Source organism: Salvelinus sp. IW2-2015, linkage group LG15 (assembly GCF_002910315.2).
Source record: "Salvelinus sp. IW2-2015 linkage group LG15, ASM291031v2, whole genome shotgun sequence".
Classification (NCBI taxonomy): domain Eukaryota; kingdom Metazoa; phylum Chordata; class Actinopteri; order Salmoniformes; family Salmonidae; genus Salvelinus; species Salvelinus sp. IW2-2015.
Genome location: NC_036855.1, coordinates 21472820 through 21495590, shown reverse-complemented (window position 1 = coordinate 21495590; position 22771 = coordinate 21472820). Strand labels below are relative to the sequence as shown.

Sequence of the window (22771 nt, the reverse complement as noted above, 5' to 3'; positions counted from 1 at the left end):
GAAGAATTATGAATTATGTTGGATGATGACGATAATCCTGTCTGACATGTAGAGTTCAGTTCTATGGCAACAGTTCTATGGCAATCTCTGATAGATGAGAGGTGCCTGAGGATGAGGGGTATGAGAGATGAGGGGCCTGAGAGATCTCCAATAGGTGGCATTATAGAGACGAGCCTGAGAGATGAGGTCTCCAGTAGGTGGCGGTATAGAGAGGGGCCTGAGGGATGAGGTCTGCAGCTGTACCCCTCTCAAGAAGAGGGGGGTTAAGGGTTACACTTTGGTGTGTTTGGTGTCGGTTGGTGATTTCGCTACTCCTGCCGAAGTAGAAGAACACAATTTGAAGAAAATTGGGTGACCTAGATTTTGTTCAGGTAAGAGTCGGTTGCCTCGACTCTTGTGAAACTATTTCTTTAAAACTGTGGGGAAAGTTCTCTACTAGGTACAAATTAGCTAGAGTAGGTAATTGTAACACACTAGTAGTGACACTATTGGATACAAGCGAGCGTACTCATCGTGGGGCATAAGTGCAATACACTTGCTTATAACCTGTTTACCATTTCCATTCGATACAAGCTTTGAAACAGGTAACGTTACAGTACATTCTTGACGATTTTGAGTTGTCCTACACAATTATGTCAATGAAGAGAGAGAGAAAGGCGTGTGTCTTTTCTGAAGATGATGCATGTTAAGTTATGTATTGGTCATGAATGGGACAGAAATAAGATTTTCGAGCTCGACATTCTAAACTTTGCAATGCATGGTAAGAAATTGTCAGCTGCCATAACAGTAAGTTATCAGTTTCAAGTAAGGATATATTTTAAATACTTCTTTATACTTTTAATTCTAGCATATGAGGTGAAAACACCCATTGCAGAATTATGTGATCCTTCTTTTTCCCCAAACAAAGGTAATTGCTATATGGCTTGAAACCCATTGTATTTGGCCAGCTGGACCAACATGTATAGCTTGAGTTCTGTACAGTTACCAGACATAATGTCTGGCTGCATGTACCCATATGTCTGCATTGAGTTTGTTTTTGCAGGGGCTTTATGCCTTTGCATTAATATTGAAGTCTATGTCTGTCTATGGAAACCACAGGCAACATGTTTAAAAGTTGTCCATGTTGCTGGAATGCAGTCTGGGCAGGGCTGAGTTGGCATACTGTTGTGTCGCTGGTACAGTCAGATAGTGGAGGTATAGTAACACTGGGTAAAAGTAACACCTTGGACAGCTGAAGTTTGAGTGTCCATTTATGTATAGTGAGCTGTGCTGCTTTAGTGCACAAACACACATTCAAGACAGGCCCTCCTTCTAATCAATACCATGGGAGTCTAATGATGGTGGTAGGAGTTCTGCAAAGAACTCCTGTGTTCTCTGAGTGTGTGTTGACTAGAGTGATGCTGCTCTGTCCGCTCCTGGACAGTTAATCTTCCCAGCAGCCATCATCGTGACGCATACCGTGCCATCTTTCTTCCTCTCTGTCGCCTTTCCCTTCCCAAAACCCTAATTGTGACTATGTCGGTGTTTTTCACGCTTCATTTGGGAATCACAGCCGGAAAACAACCGTGCATTTCACTTGTTCTCCCCCTTACTCTGTCACTTATTCACTAACCTCACGTGTCCCCAGTGCTCTCCCCATCTCCATTCAGAGAACCGTTTGGTGTAGTGCTAGGCTATGCTGCCACTCAGTCCTTCCTCTCACCACCTGTAGTTTTCTGGGTCAGAGAATAACATGCCATTTGTCTTTCATCAGGAATGGTCTTCGAAGCCAACATCCCATTTGCTCACACGCGTAATGAGATTTTTGTAGTGTGGTGGCTTTTGATCACTGTAAATCTGGAAAATAATGAATCTGCTTGATGAAGAAATCCCTTGCCAACCATATTCCCCCATACACCTCTCTCCTGTGGAACATAGATCCAGGTCTGCAATGACATAGGTACCTATGTTATATTAGTACAAAGACAATGAGGCTACAGACAGTGGCTGCAATACTGCTCCTGATCCTCATTATTTTCCATTGGAGAGAATTACACATTGTGTGGTTTCTGCTTTTGTCTTAGTATTGCTCTGTTTTTTTTTTATCTCTGTTTCTGCCTGCCAGCAGGAGTGAATATGCACAGACATGCAAACTGCCTTTGGGTGTCTGTTAAATATTTGTCACTTTTGAAACTCTTAGCTGGTGCTTTATGCCACCCTTTAATGCGTATCTTACTGAGCAGTATAGGTGATTAATTCCAGATTGTTGTGTTTAATCTACACGTTATAACACAGCAAATATATGTTAGAGGCCTACAATGGGTGTATTTAATCCCTCTTAGATATTTCATTTGCTTAGTAACTYTTTCACATGTCTCCATTATTCCCTTTGTCTCATCTCTGTTTGGGAGTAAGTGCCAGGGAAGCACAATAGTCCCTGTCTGGCTCTGACAATAGCCACAATGAATGGGACTGAGGGAAGAAGGGAGATGATGCTACATTCTAATCTAGATAAAGAGAGAAATAGGGGAACATAGGGGGATATTCTTCTTAGCAAACCATTTGTTATGTGTCATATATGAAAGACCATTTATTTTGTCTTTGTATACGTCAAAGGAGCCATGGGGACCTTCCAAACTCAGACGGCCACTTTTCAGCAGGTGTTGGCTCCTATTGTAGTGCAACACTTAAGACAATTGTAGCCATATTTATTATTTTATCGGCTAAAAGAATTGTAATTATTATGAATGCTGGGCACAGTATGAATTATGTGACRACTCCAACATGCCATTTTATTTGAGTTCAGGGCAATATACAGTGGGGCAAAAAAGTATTTAGTCAGCCACCAATTGTGCAAGTTCTCCCACTTAAAAAGATGAGAGAGGCCTGTAATTTTCATCATAGGTACACTTCAACAATGACAGACAAAATGAGAAAAAAAATCCAGAAAATCACATTGTAGGATTTTTAATGAATTTATTTGCAAATTATGGTGGAAAATAAGTATTTGGTCACCTACAAACAAGCAAGATTTCTGGCTCTCACAGACCTGTAACTTCTTCAGAGGCTCCTCTGTCCTCTACTCGTTACCTGTATTAATGGCACCTGTTTGAACTTGTTATCAGTATAAAAGACACCTGTCCACAACCTCAAACCTGTCTCTTATACACATCTAGATGTGTATAAGAGACAGGCAATGGGGCTCCACGCAAGATCTCACCCCGTGGGGTCAAAATGATCACAAGAACGGTGAGCAAAAATCCCAGAACCACACGGGGGGACCTAGTGAATGACCTGCAGAGAGCTGGGACCAAAGTAACAAAGCCTACCATCAGTAACACACTACGCCACCAGGGACTCAAATCCTGCAGTGCCAGACGTGTCCCCCTGCTTAAGCCAGTACATGTCCAGGCCTGTCTGAAGTTTGCTAGAGAGCATTTTGATGATCCAGAAGAAGTTTGGGAGAATGTCATATGGTCAGATGAAACCAAAATATAACTTTTTGGTAAAAACTCAACTCGTCGTGTTTGGAGGACAAAGAATGCTGAGTTGCATCCAAAGAACACCATACCTACTGTGAAGCATGGGGGTGGAAACATCATGCTTTGGGGCTGTTTTTCTGCAAAGGGACCAGGACGACTGATCCGTGTAAAGGAAAGAATGAATGGGGCCATGTATCGTGAGATTTTGAGTGAAAACCTCCTTCCATCAGCAAGGGCATTGAAGATGAAACGTGGCTGGGTCTTTCAGCATGACAATGATCCCAAACACACCGCCCGGGCAACGAAGGAGTGGCTTCGTAAGAAGCATTTCAAGGTCCTGGAGTGGCCTAGCCAGTCTCCAGATCTCAACCCCATAGAAAATCTTTGGAGGGAGTTGAAAGTCCGTGTTGCCCAGCAACAGCCCCAAAACATCACTGCTCTAGAGGAGATCTGCATGGAGGAATGGGCCAAAATACCAGCAACAGTGTGTGAAAACCTTGTGAAGACTTACAGAAAACGTTTGACCTCTGTCATTGCCAACAAAGGGTATATAACAAAGTATTGAGATAAACTTTTGTTATTGACCAAATACTTATTTTCCACCATAATTTGCAAATAAATTCATTAAAAATCCTACAATGTGATTTTCTGGATTTTTTTCTTCTCATTTTGTCTGTCATAGTTGAAGTGTACCTATGATGAAAATTACAGGCCTCTCTCATCTTTTTAAGTGGGAGAACTTGCACAATTGGTGGCTGACTAAATACTTTTTTGCCCCACTGTATTCTGGCTAGATATTGTGCATTTGGAGAGGTCCTAGAACTTTCAAAGAACTTGAAGAACAAGTAATGAGAAAAAGAATGATGGATCTCTGGTAATTATTTTCTCCAGGGGAGCGAACTGGGACATGGTTGGCCTGGTTCAAAGACTGAAGGAGAGGGACACCCTTTATCCCCTTCACTTTTGAAAGAAGGGGAGAGAAAGTGGGTGAGAGGTTGAGGGGTATAGGGGAGGGGGATTTATTTGGTGAAGTGAATTCCATGTGCATAAGCAGAGAAAGTGGAACTGTGGGCAAACTCATAGTTTGGAAGGACATACAAGATTTTAGAAGACAGGAGGGTGTGAGAATGAAATGTTTTCGTAGATGTACGTTTGTTTCACGTTTGTTTTGGTTAACATAGTGTCCATGTTTCTTTCTCATACTCTGGTTTGGTTATGAGCAATTACAGACTGGCAGGGAAACATGAGGGTGGACCTACAGGCCATCACGCTGTCCCTCCCATCTCGCCACCAAACTGTTACTGTATGCATCTACTCTCCCCCTCACTCGCTCTCTCTTTATTCTCTCCTCTCTCTAGCTCCATCTATGTTGGTAGAAACAGCATTGACTAAGAGTAACCTAAGCGCATGTTTCTGGTTAGCCAATCATGATTACTTCCGAGTCCCTCTCCCCTTTACTCCCCAGCCCATTAATTCTCTCCTCAGTCCCCTTGTCTGTCTGCTGAGCCGGAGGGCCAGTGTGCTTCGGCTGGGCTTTTTAAAAACAGTGGATGTTGCATTATTTAGTTTTGGTCACCAAGTTTGTTTGTAATTTTGCTTTATTCATTTTGGGCTGTATATAATCTGTCAGCCTCATTCCTAATTGTTCCATAAACATTGACACCCCCCCCCCAGCCCCTCTTATCCCTGAAACTGACATGTTCAGTCGTGGCCAAAGGTTTTGAGAATGACACAAATATGAATTTTCACAAAGTCTGCTGCCTCAGTTTGTATGATGGCAATTTGCATATACTCCAGAATGTTATGAAGAGTGATCAGAAGAATTGCAATTAATTGCAAAGTCCCTCTTCGCCATGCAAATGAACTGAATCCCCCCAAAACATTTCCACTGCATTTCAGCCCTGCCACAAAAGGACCAGCTGACATCATGTCAGTGATTGTCTCGTTACACAGGTGTGAGTGTTGACGAGGACAAGACTGGAGATCACTCTGTCATGCTAATTCAGTTCGAATAACAGACTGGAAGCTTCAAAAGGAGGGTGGTGCTTGGAATCATTGTTCTTCCTCTGTCAACCATATTTACCTGAAAGGAAACACATGCCGTCATCATTGCTTTGCACAAAAAGGGCTTCACAGGCAAGGATATTGCTGCCAGCAAGATTGCACCTAAATCAACCATTTATCGGATCATCAAGAACTTCAAGGAGAGCGGTTCAATTGTTGTGAAGAAGTCTTCAAGGCGCCCAAGAAAGTCCAGCAAGCGCCAGGACCGTCTCTTAAAGTTGATTCAGCTGCGGGATCGGGGCACCACCAGTACAGAGCTTGCTCAGGAATGGCAGCAGGCAGGTGTGAGTGCATCTGCACGCACAGTGAGGCGAAGACTTTTGGAGGATGGTCTGGTGTCAAGAAGGGCAGCAAAGAAGCCACTTCTCTCCAGGAAAACATCAGGGACAGACTGATATTCTGCAAAAAGTACAGGGATTGGACTGCTGAGGACTGGGGTAAAGTCATTTTCTCTGATGAATCCCCTTTGGGGCATCCGGAAAAAAGCTTGTCTGGAGAAGACAAGGTGAGCGCTACCATCAGTCCTGTGTCATGCCAACAGTAAAGCATCCCGAGACCATTCATGTGTGGGGCTGCTTCTCGGCCAAAGGAGTGGGCTCACTCACAATTTTGCCTAAGAACACAGCCATGAATAAAGAATGGTACCAACACATCCTCCGAGAGCAACTTCTCCCAACCATCCAGGAACAGTTTGGTGACGAACAATGCCTTTTCCAGCATGATGGAGGACCTTGCCATAAGGCAAAAGTGATAACTAAGTGGCCCGGGGAACAAAACATCGATATTTTGGGTCCATGGCCAGGAAACTCCCCAGTCCTTAATCCCATTGAGAACTTGTGGTCAATCCTCAAGAGGCAGGTGGACAAACAAAACCCCACAAATTCTGACAAACTCCAAGCATTGATTATGCAAGAATGGGCTGCCATCAGTCTGGATGTGGCCCAGAAGTTAATTGACAGCATGCCAGGGCGGATTGCAGAGGTATTGAAAAAGAAGGGTCAACACTGCAAATATTGACTCTTTGCATCAACTTCATGTAATTGTCAATGAAAGCCTTTGACACTTATGAAATGCTTGTAATTATACTTCACTATTCCATAGTAACATCTGACAAAAAATATCTAAAGACACTGAAGCAACAAACTTTGTGAAAATTAATATTTGTGTCATTCTCAAAACTTTTGGCCACGACTGTAGAATACTTTTGTATAAGGGAGATTAGCTCCTCTTTCTTGCATACAGCACATGCTTTATGTTCTGTCTTTAAATTACAATAGCACCTCTGTGGACGTCTTTTCACAAGTTTGTAGAGAATTCCTGGATGTAATTGCTTCCCCTTTCACTTTGACTCTCTCATTACATTTCTCTCTCATTCATTCAGGCAAATACACTCATTCTCTCTCTCTCTCTCTCTCTCTCTCTCTCTCTCTCTCTCTCTCTCTCTCTCTCTCTCTCTCTCAGCTATGCATTTTCAGGAGTGGTTACAATCCCTTCGTACCAGTGGGGGGGTTCGAGGACCTGTAAACAAAGACTTCTGGAGCCTTGTCCCCTTTCTCCCTTTGTCGTCCTCTTTCTCCTTCTCCTCCCTCTCTCTATCCCCGTCCTCTCTGCTGGGTATAGGTGCTCTGGCCTCCTTCACTGCATACTGGCTGGTGACTCGCCCTCGGCCCATGCGCCCCCCTTGTGATCTGAATGCCCAGTCTATCCCTGTACAGGTGAGAGTATTGTGTTCTGGAAGCTTCAAGGAGCAGATGAGTGTTAATAAGAGTAATATTTATTCAGAACAGTCATGTTTGTTTGTGTGAGTAATAGTAGTTGTATTTATCGCTGTATTTTGGTTTGTAGTTATACTACTACATTAACGTTGATTATATTAAAGAGCTGAAGAGGGAGAGTTTTATGAAGTCTGTGTATTGCAGGGAGAGCCCAATTGGAGGCGTTCAGCTTTGCTCAAGGACGATGTCCTGTTGGAGTTCTACTATGKTGACATCAGGACAGCCTATGACATGTTCCAGAGAGGACTGAGAGTGGCAGGTGAGCTGGCCGGACACAGTGGACTAATGAGCTAGTTAGGAGCACTGACAACTTACCAGACATGCCAGAGTGTACCTGACTAGACTGTGTTGATGCACAGGGGATGGCCCATGCCTTGGCTTCAGGAAACCTGGGGAGCCTTACCAGTGGATCTCCTACACTGAGGTCTGTGGAGTGTGGATCTTTGGTCTTTGATTGTTATTACCAAGTAATTACATTATACGGTATGCTCAAGCTCTATTCATTGATTTGAATTATTGTTGCTGTCTGATTGTCCTGTTTTAGGTGGCTGAACAGGCACAGGTGCTGGGCTCTGGGCTTTTGGGCAAAGGCTGCCAACCAAAACCTGAGCAGTTAGTTGGAATATTTMCCCAGAACAGGCCAGAGGTACAGAAGGCTACACATTCCTTCCCTGCTATTCTACGTAGTGAGATGCCATGATGTTTAATCCTAAGATTTCCCTGTCTGTTAGAGCACTGTCCTTGTAGAGACACCACTAACATAGTGACCAAGCATCAGTTAGGAAGGAGTCTGGGCTCTGTCTTTCTAATAGTGTTGCTCTGTCTCCCTCTGTTGGTGGCAGTGGATCATTTCAGAGCTGGCCTGCTACACCTTCTCTATGGCTGTGGTGCCCCTGTATGACACACTTGGAGAGGAGGCCATGGTGCATATCCTCAACCTGGGTAAGGCTGGAATACTCTGTTACAACATACTGTAATATATATGTATAGTACCAGTCAAAAGTTGACACACCTACTCATTCCAGGGTTTTTCTTTATTTTTACTATTTTCTACATTGTAGAATAATAGTGAATACATCAAAGCTATTAAATAACACATCTGGAAGGATGTAGTAACCAAAAAAAAGTGTTAAACAAATCAAAATATGTTTTATATTTGAGACTTCAAAGTAGCCCCCCTTTGCCTTGATGACAACTTTGCACACTCTTGGCATTCTCTCAACCAGCTTCATGAGGTAGTCACCTGGAATGCATTTCAAGTAACAGGTGTTCCTTGTTAAAAGTTAATTTGTGGAATTTCTTTCCTTAATGCGTTTGAGGTCAGTCAATCCGTAAAATGTAACGAACTTTGAAAGTTTCTTCAAGTGCAGTCGCAAAAACCATCAAGCGCTATGATGAAACTGGCTCTCATGAGGACCGCCACAGGAAAGGAAGACCCAGAGTTACCTCTGCTGCAGAGGATTAGAGTTACCAGCCTCAMAAATCGGCAATTAACTGCACCTCAGATTGCAGCCCAAATAAATGCTTCACAGAGTTCAAGTAACAGACACATCTCAACATCAACTGTTCAGAGGAGACTGCGTGAATCAGGCTTTTCTGGTTGAATTGCTGCAAAGAAACCACTACTAAAGACACCAATAAGAAGAAGACTTGCTTGGGCCAAGAAACACGAGAAATGGACATTAGACCGGTGGAAATCTGTCCTTTTGGTCTGATGAGTCCAAATTTGAGATTTTCAGATCCAACCACCGTGTCTTTTTGAGACGCAGAGTAGGTGAACAGATGATCTCRGCATGTGTGGATCCCCTCGTGAAGCATGGAGGAGTTGGTGTGGGGGTGCTTTGCTGTTGCCCCTGTCTGTGATTTATTTCGAATTCAAGGCACACATAACCAGTATGGCTACCACAGCATTCTGCAGCAATATGCCATCCCATCTAGTTTGCACTTAGTGGGACTACCATTTGTTTTTCAACAGGACAATAACCCAACACACCTCAAGGCTGTGTAAGGGATATTTGACCAAGAAGGAGAGTGATGGAGTGCTGCATCAGGTGACCTGGCCTCCACAATCACCAAACCTCAACTAAATTGAGATGCATTGGGATGAGTAGGACCGCAGATTGAAGGAAAAGCAGCCAACAAGTGCTCAGCATATGTGGGAACTCCTTCAAGACTGTTGGAAAAGCATTCCAGGTGAAGCTGGTTGAGAGAATGCCGAGTTTGTGCATCAAGGCAAAGGGTGGATACTTTGAAGAATCTCAAATATAAAATATATTTAGATTTGTTTAAACACTTTTTTTGGTTACTCCATCATTCCATATGTTGTTTATAGTTTTGATGTCGTCACTATTATTCTACAATGTAGAAAATAGTAAAAGTAAACAAAAACCCTGGAATGAGTAAGTGTGGCCAAACTTTTGACTCGTACTATGTATGTAATATACAGTTGAAGTCGGAAGTTTACATACACTTAGGTTGGAGTCATTAAACTCGTTTTAAACCACTCCAAAATTTCTTGTTAACAAACTGTATTTTTGCAAGTTGGTTAGGACATCTACTTTGTGCATGAACACAAGTCATTTTTCCAACAATTGTTTACAGACAGATTATTTCCCTTATTCACTATCACAATTCCAGTGGGTCAGAAGTTTACATACACTAAGTTGACTGTGCCTTTAAACAGCTCGGAAAATTTCCAGAAAAATTATGTCATGGCTTTAGAGCTTCAGATAGGCTAATTGACATTTGAATGGCAGCAGGCAGGTGTGAGTGCCATTGAACCATTTGAGTCAAATGGAGGTGTACCTGTGGATATATTTCAAGGTCTACCTTCAAACTCAGTGCCTCTTTGCTTGACATCATGAGAAAAGAAAAAAAAATCAGCCAAGACCTCAGAAAGGAAATTGGAGACGTCCACAAGTCTGGTTGATCCTTGGAGCAATTTCCAAACGCCTGAAGGTACCACGTTCATCCTGTACAAACAGTAGTACGCAAGTATAAACACCATGCAGCCGTCATACCGCTCAGGAAGGAGACGCGTTCTGTCTCCTAGAGATGAACGTACTTTGGTGCGAAAAGTGCAAATCAATCCCAGAACAACAGCAAAGGACCTTGTGAAGATGCTGGAGGAAACGGGTACAAAGGTATCTTATATCCACAGTAAAACGAGTCCTATATAGACAGAACCTGAAAAGCCCCTCAGGAAGGAAGAAGCCACTGCTCCAAAACTGCCATAAAAAAGCCAGACTACGGTTTGCAGCTGCACATGGGATAAAGATTCGTACTTTTTGGAGAAATGTCCTCTGGTCTGATGAACAAAAATATAACTGTTTGGCCATAATGACCATCGTTATGTTTGGAGGAAAAAGAGGGAGGATTGCAAGCCGAAGAACACCATCCCAACCGTGAAGCACGGGGGTGGCAGCATCATGTTGTGGGGGTGCTTTGCTGCAGGAGGGACTGGTGCAGTTCACAAAATAGATGGCATCATGAGGGACGAAGATTATGTGGATATACTGAAGCAACATCTCAAGACATCAGTCAGGAAGTTAAAGCTTGGTCGCAAATGGGTCTTCCAAATGGACAATGACCCCAAGCATACTTCCAAAGTTGTGGCAAAATGGCTAAAGGACAACAAAGTCAATGTATTGGAGTGGCCATCACAAAGCCCTGACATCAATCCTATAGAACATTTGTGGGCAGAACTGAAAAAGTGTGTGCGAGCAAGGAGGCCTGCAAACCTGACTCAGTTACACCAGCTCTGTCAGGAGGAATGGGCCAAAATTCACCCAACTTATTGTGGGAAGCTTGTGGAAGGCTACCCAAAACGTTTAACCCAAGTTAAACAATTTAAAGGCAATGCTACCAAATACTAATTGAGTGAATGTAAACTTCTGACCCACTGTGAATATGAAATAAATAAAAACTGAAATAAATCATTCTCTACTATTATTCTGACATTTCACATCTTAAAAGAAAGTGGTGATCCTAACTGACCTAAGACTGGGAATTTTTACTATGACTAAACGTCAGGAATTGTGAAAAACTGAGTTTAAATGTATTTGGCTACGTTGTATATAAACTTCCGACTTCAAACTGTGTGTGTGTGTGTGTGTGTGTGTGTGTGTGTGTGTGTGTGTGTGTGTGTGTGTGTGTGTATATTTTATTTTTATTTTTTTTATAAAAAAATATTGGTCCACTCCTATACCACTGTCCTTTTACTCTTTATGTTCATTCTGTCTGTTTCACCTCCTAGCTGAGATCTCCCTGGTGATCTGTGACAAGGAGGAGAAGGCAGAGTCCCTTCTGGGGAATAAGGAGAAGGGTGTGACGCCTACTCTCTCCTGTCTGGTGCTCTTCAATCCCTGCAGTGATGCCATAGTGGAGAGGGGGAAGAACTGTGGAGTGGAGATTCTAGAACTCACACAGCTCATGGTGGGAGGAGGGTAGATGTATAAAATGTAAAGAGGATGAATTGATAGAATAGATGCCTGCTTCTTTGGTTGTGATACTGGATCAACATCACAAACAAAAGATCCCATCACACACCCTTTCGCCGGGGTTAGATTAGAAGTCACCTTGAGTACCACAGACATGACCGTGTGTGTGTGTGTGTGTATTGCAGGAACTTGGACGACAGAACCTCAGAGATCCTGCGGTGAGTTTTCCTCTGGTAAATGTCGATTAGGTCACAATTACAGTTTTTGCTGCTTCCCTACTGTTTTTGATCCTGTTGTCATTCATCCGTGTCTGTTTGTTGCAGCCACCCCAACCCCAGGACCTGGCAGTCGTGTGCTTCACCAGTGGAACCACAGGTACCATGTGTTTTTATAGATCTCTGTGTGAGTCCTCAAGTACCCCCACTACCCTGCATGTTAATCATATACTTAAGCATTTACCCACGCTACTAGGAATGTGCCCATGGGGGCCCACTGACAACCTCTCATTAAGTTATGAGATAAATTCCGGTGTTACACAGAGCCGTGCAGTGATGCCCTCCTCCAAACTAAACTGTGTTCTGTTTATTTGGCCAGGAAAGCCCAAGGGAGCCATGATCACCCACGGCAACATCGCCTCCAATTCCTCCTCTGTTATTAAGATCCTGGAGGTCTGTTCTGGCTCCCACCTCCGTCTTGAATTCAGAAGGAGTTTCATGGCTAGCTCCATTTTCTCTCTATTTGTCTCACTCCATCCCTCGTTCCATCTCTCTCACTGTTCTTCTCCCTGTAGTGTTTTAAGAGATGATACATGGGATGTTTAATAGCCCTTGTGAATGTGAAATAGTTTACCCATAATTGTCCTTGTAAAATATACATTGCTGTTGTAAAATCTAGATTGCATATTTTAATTGGTTGTATGTCATCTCTATTATCCACTGTGTAACTTTTTTTAATGCGAAATTATTTCCCTCCAATACAGGGGTCATTTGTAATTCAGCAAGAGGACGTGTCCATATCTTACCTGCCTCTTGCCCACATGTTTGAGAGGATGATTCAGGTAGCTCAATCTCTTATGATTACAATACTACTTTTCTATGTCTGTCTTGGTGACTAAACATGTCAGACAGTGCTCTAAATGCTCCTGTCTGCCTCAGGTGTCCATGCTATGTCATGGGGCCAGGGTAGGATTCTACCAGGGGGATATCTCCCTGCTCATGGACGATATTAAGACTCTGAAACCCACCTTCTTCCCAGTGGTGCCTCGCCTACTCAACCGCATCTACGACAAGGTCAGCAGATGAGTGCAAATCCTATGATACTGTACCAACCATACCAATTGTATTTGTTTATGTAGCCTTACTTCTAATTTTTTATATGTTCTCTTCTGTGTGCATGCATGTCTGTGTGTAGATCTTAGGCTCRGTGACGTCCCCATTACGCCGGGCAGTGCTGCACTATGCAGTGAGGAGGAAGCAGGCTGAGCTCAGCAGTGGGGTGGTACGTAACAACAGTCTGTGGGACTGGCTGGTGTTCAACAGGATTCAGGTACGTCACTGAACACATACYGTGCATTCTGAAAGTATTCAGACCCCTTCCCTTTTTCCACATTTTGGTATGTTACAGCCTTATTCTAAAATTAATTAAATATGTTTTTTCTCATCAATCTACACACAATACCCCATAATGACAGAGGTTTTTAGAKATTTTTGTAKATTTTTGAAATTTAAGTATTCAGACCCTTTGCTATGAGACTCAGAATTTGAGCTCAGGTGCATCCTGTTTCCATTGATCATCCTTGAGATGTTTCTACAACTTAATTGGAGTCCACCTGTGGTAAATTCAATTGATTGGACACACACCTGTCTATATAATGTCCCACAGTTGACAGTGCATGTCAGAGCAAAAACCAAGCCATGAGGTCGAAGGAGTTGTCCATAGAGCTCCGAGACAGGATTGTGTCGAGGCACAGATCTGGGGAAGGGTACCAAAACATTTCTGCAGTATTGAAGGTCCCCAAGAACACAGTGGCCTCCATCATTCTTAAATGGAAGAAGTTTGGAGCCACCAATACTCTTACTAGAGCTGGCCACCCGGCCAAATTTAGCAATCGGGGGAAAAGGGCCTGACCAAGAACCCGATGATCACTCTGACAGAGCAGAGTTCCTCTGTGGAGATGGAAGAACCTTCCAGAAGGACAGCCATCTCTGCAGCACTCCACCACTGTGGAGATGGAAGAACCTTCCAGAAGGACAACCATCTCTGCAGCACTCCAACAATCAGGTCTTTATGGTAGTGGCAGCATCATGCTGTGGGGTTGTTTTTCAGGGACTGGGAGACTAGTCAGGATCAAGAAAAAGATGAACGGAGCAAAGTACAGAGAGTCTTGATGAAAACCTGCTCCAGAGCGTTAGGTCCTCAGACTGGGGTGAAGGTTCACCTTCCAACAGGACAACGACCCTAAGCACACAAGCAAGACAACGCAGGAGTGGCTTCAGGACAAGTTTCTGAATGTCCTTGAGTGGCCCAGCCAGAGCCCGGACTTGAACCCGATCTAACATCTCTGGAGAGACCTGAAAATAGCTGTGCAATGACGCTCCCCATCCAACGTGACAGAGCTTGAGAGGATCTGCAGAGAAGAATGGGAGAAACTCCCCAAATACAGTTGTGCCAAGATTGTAGCGTCCATACCCAAGAAGACTTGATATTGTAATCGCTGCCAAAGGTGCCTCAACAAAGTTGAGGCGGCAGGTTAGAGCATTGGACTAGTAACCGAAAGGTTGCAAGATCGAATCCCCGAGCTGACAAGGTAAAAATCTGTCATTCTGCCCCTGAACAAGGCAGTTAACCCACTGTTCCTAGGCCGCCATTGAAAATAAGAATTTGTTCTTAACTGACTTGCCTAGTTAAATAAATAAAAATGTACTGAGTAAAGGGTCTGAATACTTATGTAAAAATGTTTTACGTTTTTTTTTATTTTATATATTTGCAAAAATGTCTAAACATGTTTTTGCTTTGTTATTATGGGGTATTGTGTATAGATTTGAGGGAAAAATCTATTTAATACATTTTAGAATAAGGCTGTAGGGTAACAAAATGTGGAAAAAGTCAAGGGGTCTGAATACTTTCTGAATGCACTGTTAAGTCTCCCTTTTCAGAAAACTGTATTTGTTAGATGTAATTGGATTCTCGTTGTTTCTTTTGTGTTTCAGGCTAATTTAGGAGGTAATCTGAGGTTCATCCTGACCGCCTCTGCGCCCATCGCCCCCACCGTGCTCTCCTTCCTCAGGGCCACCCTCGGCTGTCTGGTGAGAATGCCTGCCTGGAGCTCAGACTAAATGTGTGGGTTTATTTTAGATGGGAGTGTGAGGTTTAGTGATGTGGAATGTGCCTGCTGCTCTGTGCAGATCTTCGAGGGCTACGGGCAGACTGAATGCACAGCAGGCTGCACCTTCTCCATGCCAGGTGACTGGAGTGCAGGTAAGGTGCTGACTCTCTGACTATGACTATGGGAAACTATGTACTTCATATCTGGAGACAACTAGTCACTGATCCCAGTAGCTGCGTGTTGGTTATACTCTGGTACTGTGTGTGTGTGTCTCAGGCCATGTTGGTGCTCCATTGCCCTGTGCCATGGTGAAGTTGATTGACATTCCTGATATGAACTATTATGCSAAGAACGGAGAAGGAGAGGTGAGTTGGTAACAAAGCATCATGGTATTACCGTGTTATTGTACAACATACCCAGCAAAAATGTATCCCTCTGGCTGTTGTGTATCATATGCTGTTCCTATATTAACACTGTTCCTACCTTTCTGCTGAGTTAGATCTGTATCCGTGGCCACAGTGTGTTCCGGGGATACCTGAAAGATGAGGAGAAAACAACAGAAGCCCTGGACAGTGATGGCTGGCTGCACAGTGGAGACGTGGGCCAGTGGCTACCGGTGAGCTGGGTTACAATAGAGGACAATGATCAGTAGATACTCCAGTCAGTCAAGTCATATAGACTTTTATGTGAATGTGTGTCGGTATGTTTTCCTGTTAGAATGGGACACTTCGCATCATCGACAGGAAGAAGCACATCTTCAAGCTGTCCCAGGGAGAGTACATTGCCCCTGAGAAGATTGAGAATGTCTACATGCGTTGTGTCCCTGTGCTACAGGTCTTTGTGCACGGAGACAGCCTACAGGTATTTGTGATATTCTGGTACTCACTGTCAGAGAATAGTCCCTTTTCTAAGACAGTCATTCTCACTAACACTGTTTTATGTTCTGTTTCCAGTCTCACCTGATCGGTATTGTTGTGCCAGACCCAGAAGTGTTCATTGACTGGGTTAAGGAGAGGGGAATCTTTGGATCCTATGAGGAACTCTGCCAGAATCCAGTATGTGACATCACCCTGGTTCACTCAATAGGCCATCTGCGCCTTTACAATGTTTGCTGTTGTTGGATTGTATCAACTCCGAAGGTACTGATTGAAATCTTCTCTCACTACAGGATGTGAAGAAAGAAGTGTTAGAAGACATGACAGCCGTGGGGAAGGAAGCTGGGCTGAAGTCATTTGAGCAGGTGAGGAATCTTCAACATGAATACAGGCATACATTGACTTCATATTTGTAACAAATGTGCCATGGTATATGAAGACATAAAACATGGTGTAACAGGAAACTGAAAACAACATAAAGACATGAGTCTGATCGTTTTGCCATCTCTTTCCTCACTGTCAGGTGAAGGATCTGCACCTGCATCCAGAGATGTTCAGTGTTAGCAACGGTCTCCTCACCCCCACTCTGAAGACCAGACGAGTGGACATCCACAGGGTCTTCCAGGAACAGATCACAAACATGTATAGCACAACAGCCATCTAGAAGAACTCTATCCACTGTAACATGCTCACACACTCCAATGACATTTACAGTTGAAGTCGGAAGTTTACATACACTTAGGTTGGAGTCATTAAAACTCGTTTTTCAACCACTCCACAAATGTCTTGTTAACAAACTATAGTTTTGGCAAGTCGGTTAGGGCATKTAAGTAATTTTCCAACAATTGTTTACAGACAGATTATTTCACTTATAATTCATTGTATCACAATTCCAGTTGGTCAGAAGTTTACATACACTAAGTTGACTGTGCCTTTAAACAGCTTGGAAAATTCCAGAAAATTATGTCATGACTTTAGAAGCTTCTGATAGGCTAATTGACATCATTTGAGTCAATTGGAGGTGTACCTGTGGATGTATTTCAAGGCCTACCTTCAAACTCTGTGCCTCTTTTGACATGGGAAAATCAAAAGAAATCAGCCAAGACCTCAGAATATTTTTTTAAACCTCCACAAGTCTGGTTGATCCTTGGGAGCAATTTCCAAARGCCTGAAGGTACCACGTTCATCTGTACAAACAATAGTACGCAAGTATAAACACCATGGGACCATGCAGCCGTCATACCGCTCAGGAAGGATACGCATTCTGTCTACTAGAGATGAGCGTACTTTGGTTCAAAAAGTGCAAATCAATCCCAGAACAACAGCAAAGGACCTTGTGAAGATGCTGGAGGAAACAGTTACAAAGGTATCTATATCCACAGTAAAACGAGTCCTATATAGACATAACCCGAAAGGCCGCTCAGGAAGGAAGAAGCTACTGCTCCAAAACCGCCATAAAAAAGCCAGACTACGGTTTGCAACTGCACATGGGGACAAAGATCGTACTTTTTGGAGAAATGTCCTCTGGTCTGATGAAACAAAAATATAACTGTTTGGCCATAATGACCATTGTTATGTTTGGAGGAAAAAGGGGGAGGCTTGCAAGCCGAAGAACACCATCCCAACCGTGAAGCACGGGGGTGGCAGCATCATGTTGTGGGGGTGCTTTGCTGCAGGAGGGACTGGTGCAGTTCACAAAATAGATGGCATCATGAGGGAGGAAAATTATGTGGATATATTGAAACATCTCAAGACATCAGTCAGTAAGTTAAAGCTTGGTTGCAAATGGGTCTTCCAAATGGACAATGACCCCAAGCATACTTCCAAAGTTGTGGCAAAATGGCTTAAGGACAACAAAGTCAAGGTATTGGAGTGGCCATCACAAAGCCCTGACCTCAATCCCATAGAGAATTTGTGGGCAGAACTGAAAAAGCGTGTGCGAGCAAGGAGGCCTCCAAACCTGACTCAGTTACATCAGCTCTGTCAGCAGGAATGGGCCAAAATTCACCCAACTTATTGTGGGAAGCTTGTGGAAGGCTACCCAAAATGTTTGAACAAGTTAAACAATTTAAAGGCAATGCTACCAAATACTAATTGAGTGTATGTAAACTTCTGACCCACTGGGAATGTGAAGTAAATCATTCTCTCTACTATTATTCTGACATTTCACATTKTTAAAACAAAGTGGTGATCCTAACTGACCTAAGACAGGGAATGTTTACTAGGATTAAATGTCAGGAATTGTGAAACTGAGTTTAAATGTATTTGGCCAAAGTGTATGTAAACTTCCGACTTCAACTGTACATGAACTGTCTCTGTGTTTTCTGTAACTGGACAAAGATATGCAGTTTGTTGTATCTCACTATAGTACTAAAAACTGAGCATGTAGCCAAGCCAATAGAGGTTATTCCTACAGTACACCGCTCAATACTATCAAACACAATTGGTACGGTTTTCAGGGGATTCCATACTTTTTAGATTTTTGTACATACATCAGTATGTCAAATGTATTTTCATTGTTTGCATATCATAGACAGTAGGAACAACAACATTAAATGGGACCAAACAATTTTTTTCCTTGCAGAAAACCTGGCCATATAATTATTTTTTTAAGTGGTAGAGAAAGTGGGTAAGTAGACATTAGGTGAGCCTGATATTGCCCCCCTGGACCACATTTCCATCCTTCTTACCAATACGTAGCATCTAAACCTCGGGAAAGCTGTTTCTTACAGTGCAAATTAATTAATATTCACGTGTGTATTCTCTGATTCTAGAGATGATTTAGTGTTCTCAGTGAAGCTGTGACTGAGATACAGTATCTTTGAACAAGATATCTGCAGTAAATCATTCCCATTTACTGACCACTGTCCTTTCTCCAAAGTTATATAAGGGATTCAACTGAAACATTACCCTTAAAGACATGCTCCAGAACTTTTTTTAAACCTCCCGCTTTGGGCTGGGTGTGTCAATGTGTAGTTCATACATTCATAAGCTACGAGCAGAATTACCATCTTCTCAATTAGCCACTACATCCTTAGTTTGAAAGGGATTGTGCTGTGTCATTTTCCCCCACATGGGCCAGCCCCTAGCAATTCAAGATGTAGCCAATGAGCTTCGACCCCTCGCTATTTGGGTGACCGCTAGAAAGGTGCATACACAGTAGAGCCCGAGAAAGCGCAATGACGTGGTGCACATATGGCATAAAACAATTTCGGGGACTATTTTTAAAACTACTGGCAAGAAATTATACAAAAGTACTGGAGAATCTCTAATATAATTTATGCAGTTGCCATTAAATAGTGAATTTGTAAATGGGAAGTACATTTTAAACTGAATATTGATGAAATATGTTCACTGGGCACTATTTTGACTAATTCCCAACAATGTAGAAATATTATTGTATGTTCCTTAATAAAGAAACTGATGATTATCGTCAGTCAATTTCATTTAGTTGAAATGTATGACAAGGCAGATCACTGAAGGAGACTCTTCTTACATCCATTTATTGCATGGTTGTTCATAGAAAATGACAATGGAAAAAGCTTCACTGAAAACTGTCTAAACAGGATGGTAAGTAATAGAGCTAAAATAAAACAGCTTAATAAAAACCATTAACATTAAAGAAACAGATTACAAGTCATGTTTCTCACTCAATAATAATGGTAATTAAATTGAACTAGAACTATGTTTTGGATAAGCTAAAAAAAATTATAATACACATTTAGTCAAGAATGCATTTTGTACATAGCTGTCCACAAATAAAAGGCACATTCATTGCATTGTTCATAGAAAAAGAGTCAATTTGTCATGTTTTGAGGGAATTCTAAGGAACAATTTCATCCTCAATCAGAAGCATTTTTCATTAATAAATATGCAACAAAGGTGGGTATAATAGTTAGGTGATGTACTTAAATCATATGCCATGACCTCACCTTAGGCAATAACTGATAGACATTAGGAATATTTACTGGAGAGTTTAAATCAATAATTAATCTGTTTGCACAAATTAAACTGAGGACAAACAATGGAACAAAGAACCACTTCGATAACGGTCAAATGAAGGAAAGCTATGGGAACAATGAACAGTAAGTGTCACTAGAGGGAGCAAGAGCGTTGCTTTTGGAAGGCAAGTACTCTAGCTTGACTTGTAAACCTACTGTACGTGAAGAAGAACAAGAGAAGGGTATAAGGACTCAGTCTAAGACTGTCAGATTCTCCTTTTCAGAAGTAGGGGACGATTAGGGAACAGACAAAAACATTTTGACACCTTTTATACAGCCACCATCAGAGGTCTGAAGATGAAAGAGTTTGACATATATCAATAGCTGGGAAGCTGGAGTGGCTAGTGTTAAATACTACTTTCAATATATATATTTTTTTACCCCAACAAATAAGCTTCCGGTCCACAATGCACAGGCTAGATCACTGTGCATAAACACTGAGGGAGGGAGAAATACAGAGATTCAAATTAATGTAGCTTTCTGACCTACACTTCATCCTCTAGTCCGATAACATTTAAATACTAGTGTTCAATACAGTACTACCAATTTGTTACAATAAATTCCATATTGGTACGTACCTTGATTTGGAAAAGATTACAAAACTCAAAATGATCATAAACGAGTATGCAGCTTTGAAAAGAAAGTGTGATCCACGGATATCCTATACATCTATAGTTCTATGTGTAATTCTACGGTGTGACCCACAAATGAGTTCTTAGAACGGTTTCATTCCATCATTTAAAAAATATATACATATTGGCTTATGATAATAGCACTTGGCTGATGGCTTGGTGGCAGTTAAAATGCTTTGAGTTGCTATCAGTGTTTCTTTAGATGTGAGGAAAGGGTCAGATGAGAGATGTGAGAGAGGTGGGAAGATGAGTGCAAGAAACCAGTTGATGATTAGGATATGACCAAAGCTGTCCATTTGCACATTGAGAAGGATCCTGAAGAGCAATCCATTCACTGAGGTTTGAAAGGAGTCAAGGCCAGAGCTATAGAGCGAGCCCTTCCCCTCCTTGGTGTTCTCACCCCCTCTCAGTCATCAGCGACAATGGACAGAGCACGCAGCTCACTCAGCTTYGCTTCATTCTCCCTCTCACTCTGCTCATCAGTCAGCCCTGCCTGGTCCATCTGATCCGTCAACTCACTGAAAATATTGTGCATCTCCGTGAAGTACACCACCTGAAAGAGAGAAGGAAAGAGAATGGTGAATTTACTGAGGTGGAAAACTTTAAGACGATGAGGGTCTTACGGAAAGAGAGCAGTTAAAGTTCAAATCAGAACCCTGCCCAGTCCACCCCCACAATCTAGCCACAGTTTACTTACAACATGCAGAGGCTCATGGTCCTATAGCCCTTCACCTCCACTAATGAGAAGCCATTCAGAAGTAAAGGAGCGAGCCCGTAGAAATCAAACAACTAAAACAAAGCCCAAACCCCAGCTCTTCAGTGGGTAGTGACCCTGCCTTTTCTCTTCCAATCTGAACATGAGATAGAGAGTGTTCGCTGAAAGCTTTCTTGACACATCCCACCCCTGCTTCTTCCCCCAGTTCATGAGTCAGGATCCCAGGAGAGATGCTTTGATGATTAATAGACTTTAATCACATTACAAGACTCCAGAAGAGTGGGCAGAGAATGAAAGTACTGGGAAATACAACCCCTTGAAACCCACACACATTTCAATATTTATTCATGCAGCGATGCATACGCTACAGTGCACTTTAGGGGACATTTCGGACTTATTTGTAAATGCACACGTGTGTTCTGCATAGAGGCTGGAATAAAAGAAGAGCTGCTGGCAGATCAAGGCATTGAAGAATAGAGAGACAGGCCATTTCAGATAGGAAAATGAAGATCTCTCTCTTGGGCAGGGAGAAGACGAAACCACATGCAACTATAAGAGATTTGTCACAGGATGCATGCTGGTAGAGAAATGATCATGTAGCCATTTTCAACTAATTACATTTGAACTGTGATTAACTATCCAAATGTCTATTCCACAGGACGTGTGCCAGCTTCAGTCCAGTTATATTAACAGAAGCTAGTTGGTATACCCAGTGACTAACCGGAAGAGGAACCCAGTTTGAAAAGCCTCTGTGTTTATACCGAACTCTGTCACCTAGACCACATGAGTGGGCCATGAGTATTGGGTTACCAGTGTATGTGGGGGCAAAGCGGATATTTTTCATTTAAAAAGTGGCTTGGTGAAAAAGCTATGGGATACATGTCAGTTATAATGTACACCAGATCACTGTGTCCGGTCTGGGGTGAACATCCTTTATGTCATCCGGTCTCTACAATTAGCCCAGTAATCATGTGCCATAAACTCCATGGACCACCTATGAAAAGGAGCCAATGGCCAAATTCATAATGGTTTATATTACCTCCTCTGACCTCAACTCTTTATTTCACTAACAAAATTTCAAAAACATACAGTACGTGAGAGAAAAGATTTGGCATCCAATAAGATCCCATCTCTATCAATCTGGTCTATCAATTGCCTCAGAAGTGCAATATAACTAAATCATTATGACAGTAGCGTGTCAAAAGAACACATTTCTTTCTGCTAGTACAAGCAGTACAGAACACCCTAACCAAGAACAACCACAGGGAATCCACACTCAGACAATGTCTCAATTATCCAGCATCCGTACAGGTGGACAGGCACATCCGATCACAGCAGAGCATTGCGTCCCATTCATAGCCGTTTCATGAAACTCCTGCTAGTGGTGCTAGAGCCTCAGAACAAAGGGAGGCATTGTGAGGGCGCCCTGGGAGCCATGGAGCAGGTCCGGGGGAGAGAAAAGAGGGGGAGTGGGAGTCCAGACC

General features: G+C 42.6%; 2 protein-coding genes across 4 annotated transcripts in view; one reads left to right on the top strand and one right to left on the bottom strand.

Annotated features, from left to right (window-relative positions):
• The first annotated feature begins 281 nt into the window (after nt 1–281).
• LOC111973685 (long-chain-fatty-acid--CoA ligase 1-like) lies at nt 282–19389 on the top strand. Its single transcript, XM_024001066.2, has 21 exons — nt 282–371; nt 6987–7240; nt 7445–7559; nt 7660–7724; nt 7845–7946; nt 8143–8242; nt 11556–11734; nt 11925–11957; nt 12063–12114; nt 12334–12407; nt 12719–12796; nt 12894–13028; nt 13150–13284; nt 14949–15044; nt 15144–15216; nt 15341–15429; nt 15564–15680; nt 15782–15925; nt 16018–16119; nt 16233–16304; nt 16463–19389. The coding sequence occupies exons 2-21, from the start codon at nt 6989–6991 to the stop codon at nt 16601–16603; spliced, it is 2154 nt and encodes a 717-aa protein (XP_023856834.1). The 5' UTR covers nt 282–371; nt 6987–6988; the 3' UTR covers nt 16604–19389.
• Nucleotides 19390–19421: 32 nt separating this feature from the next.
• LOC111974024 (bridging integrator 3-like) overlaps nt 19422–22771 on the bottom strand; it is a 52280-nt gene continuing 48930 nt past the window's right edge. For all 3 annotated transcript variants that reach the window (XM_070447023.1, XM_070447024.1, XM_070447025.1), the window contains one exon: nt 19422–21125. In XM_070447023.1, coding sequence (XP_070303124.1) covers nt 20979–21125 — 147 coding nt within the window. In that variant the 3' untranslated portion in view covers nt 19422–20978. The remainder of the gene's footprint in view (nt 21126–22771) is intronic.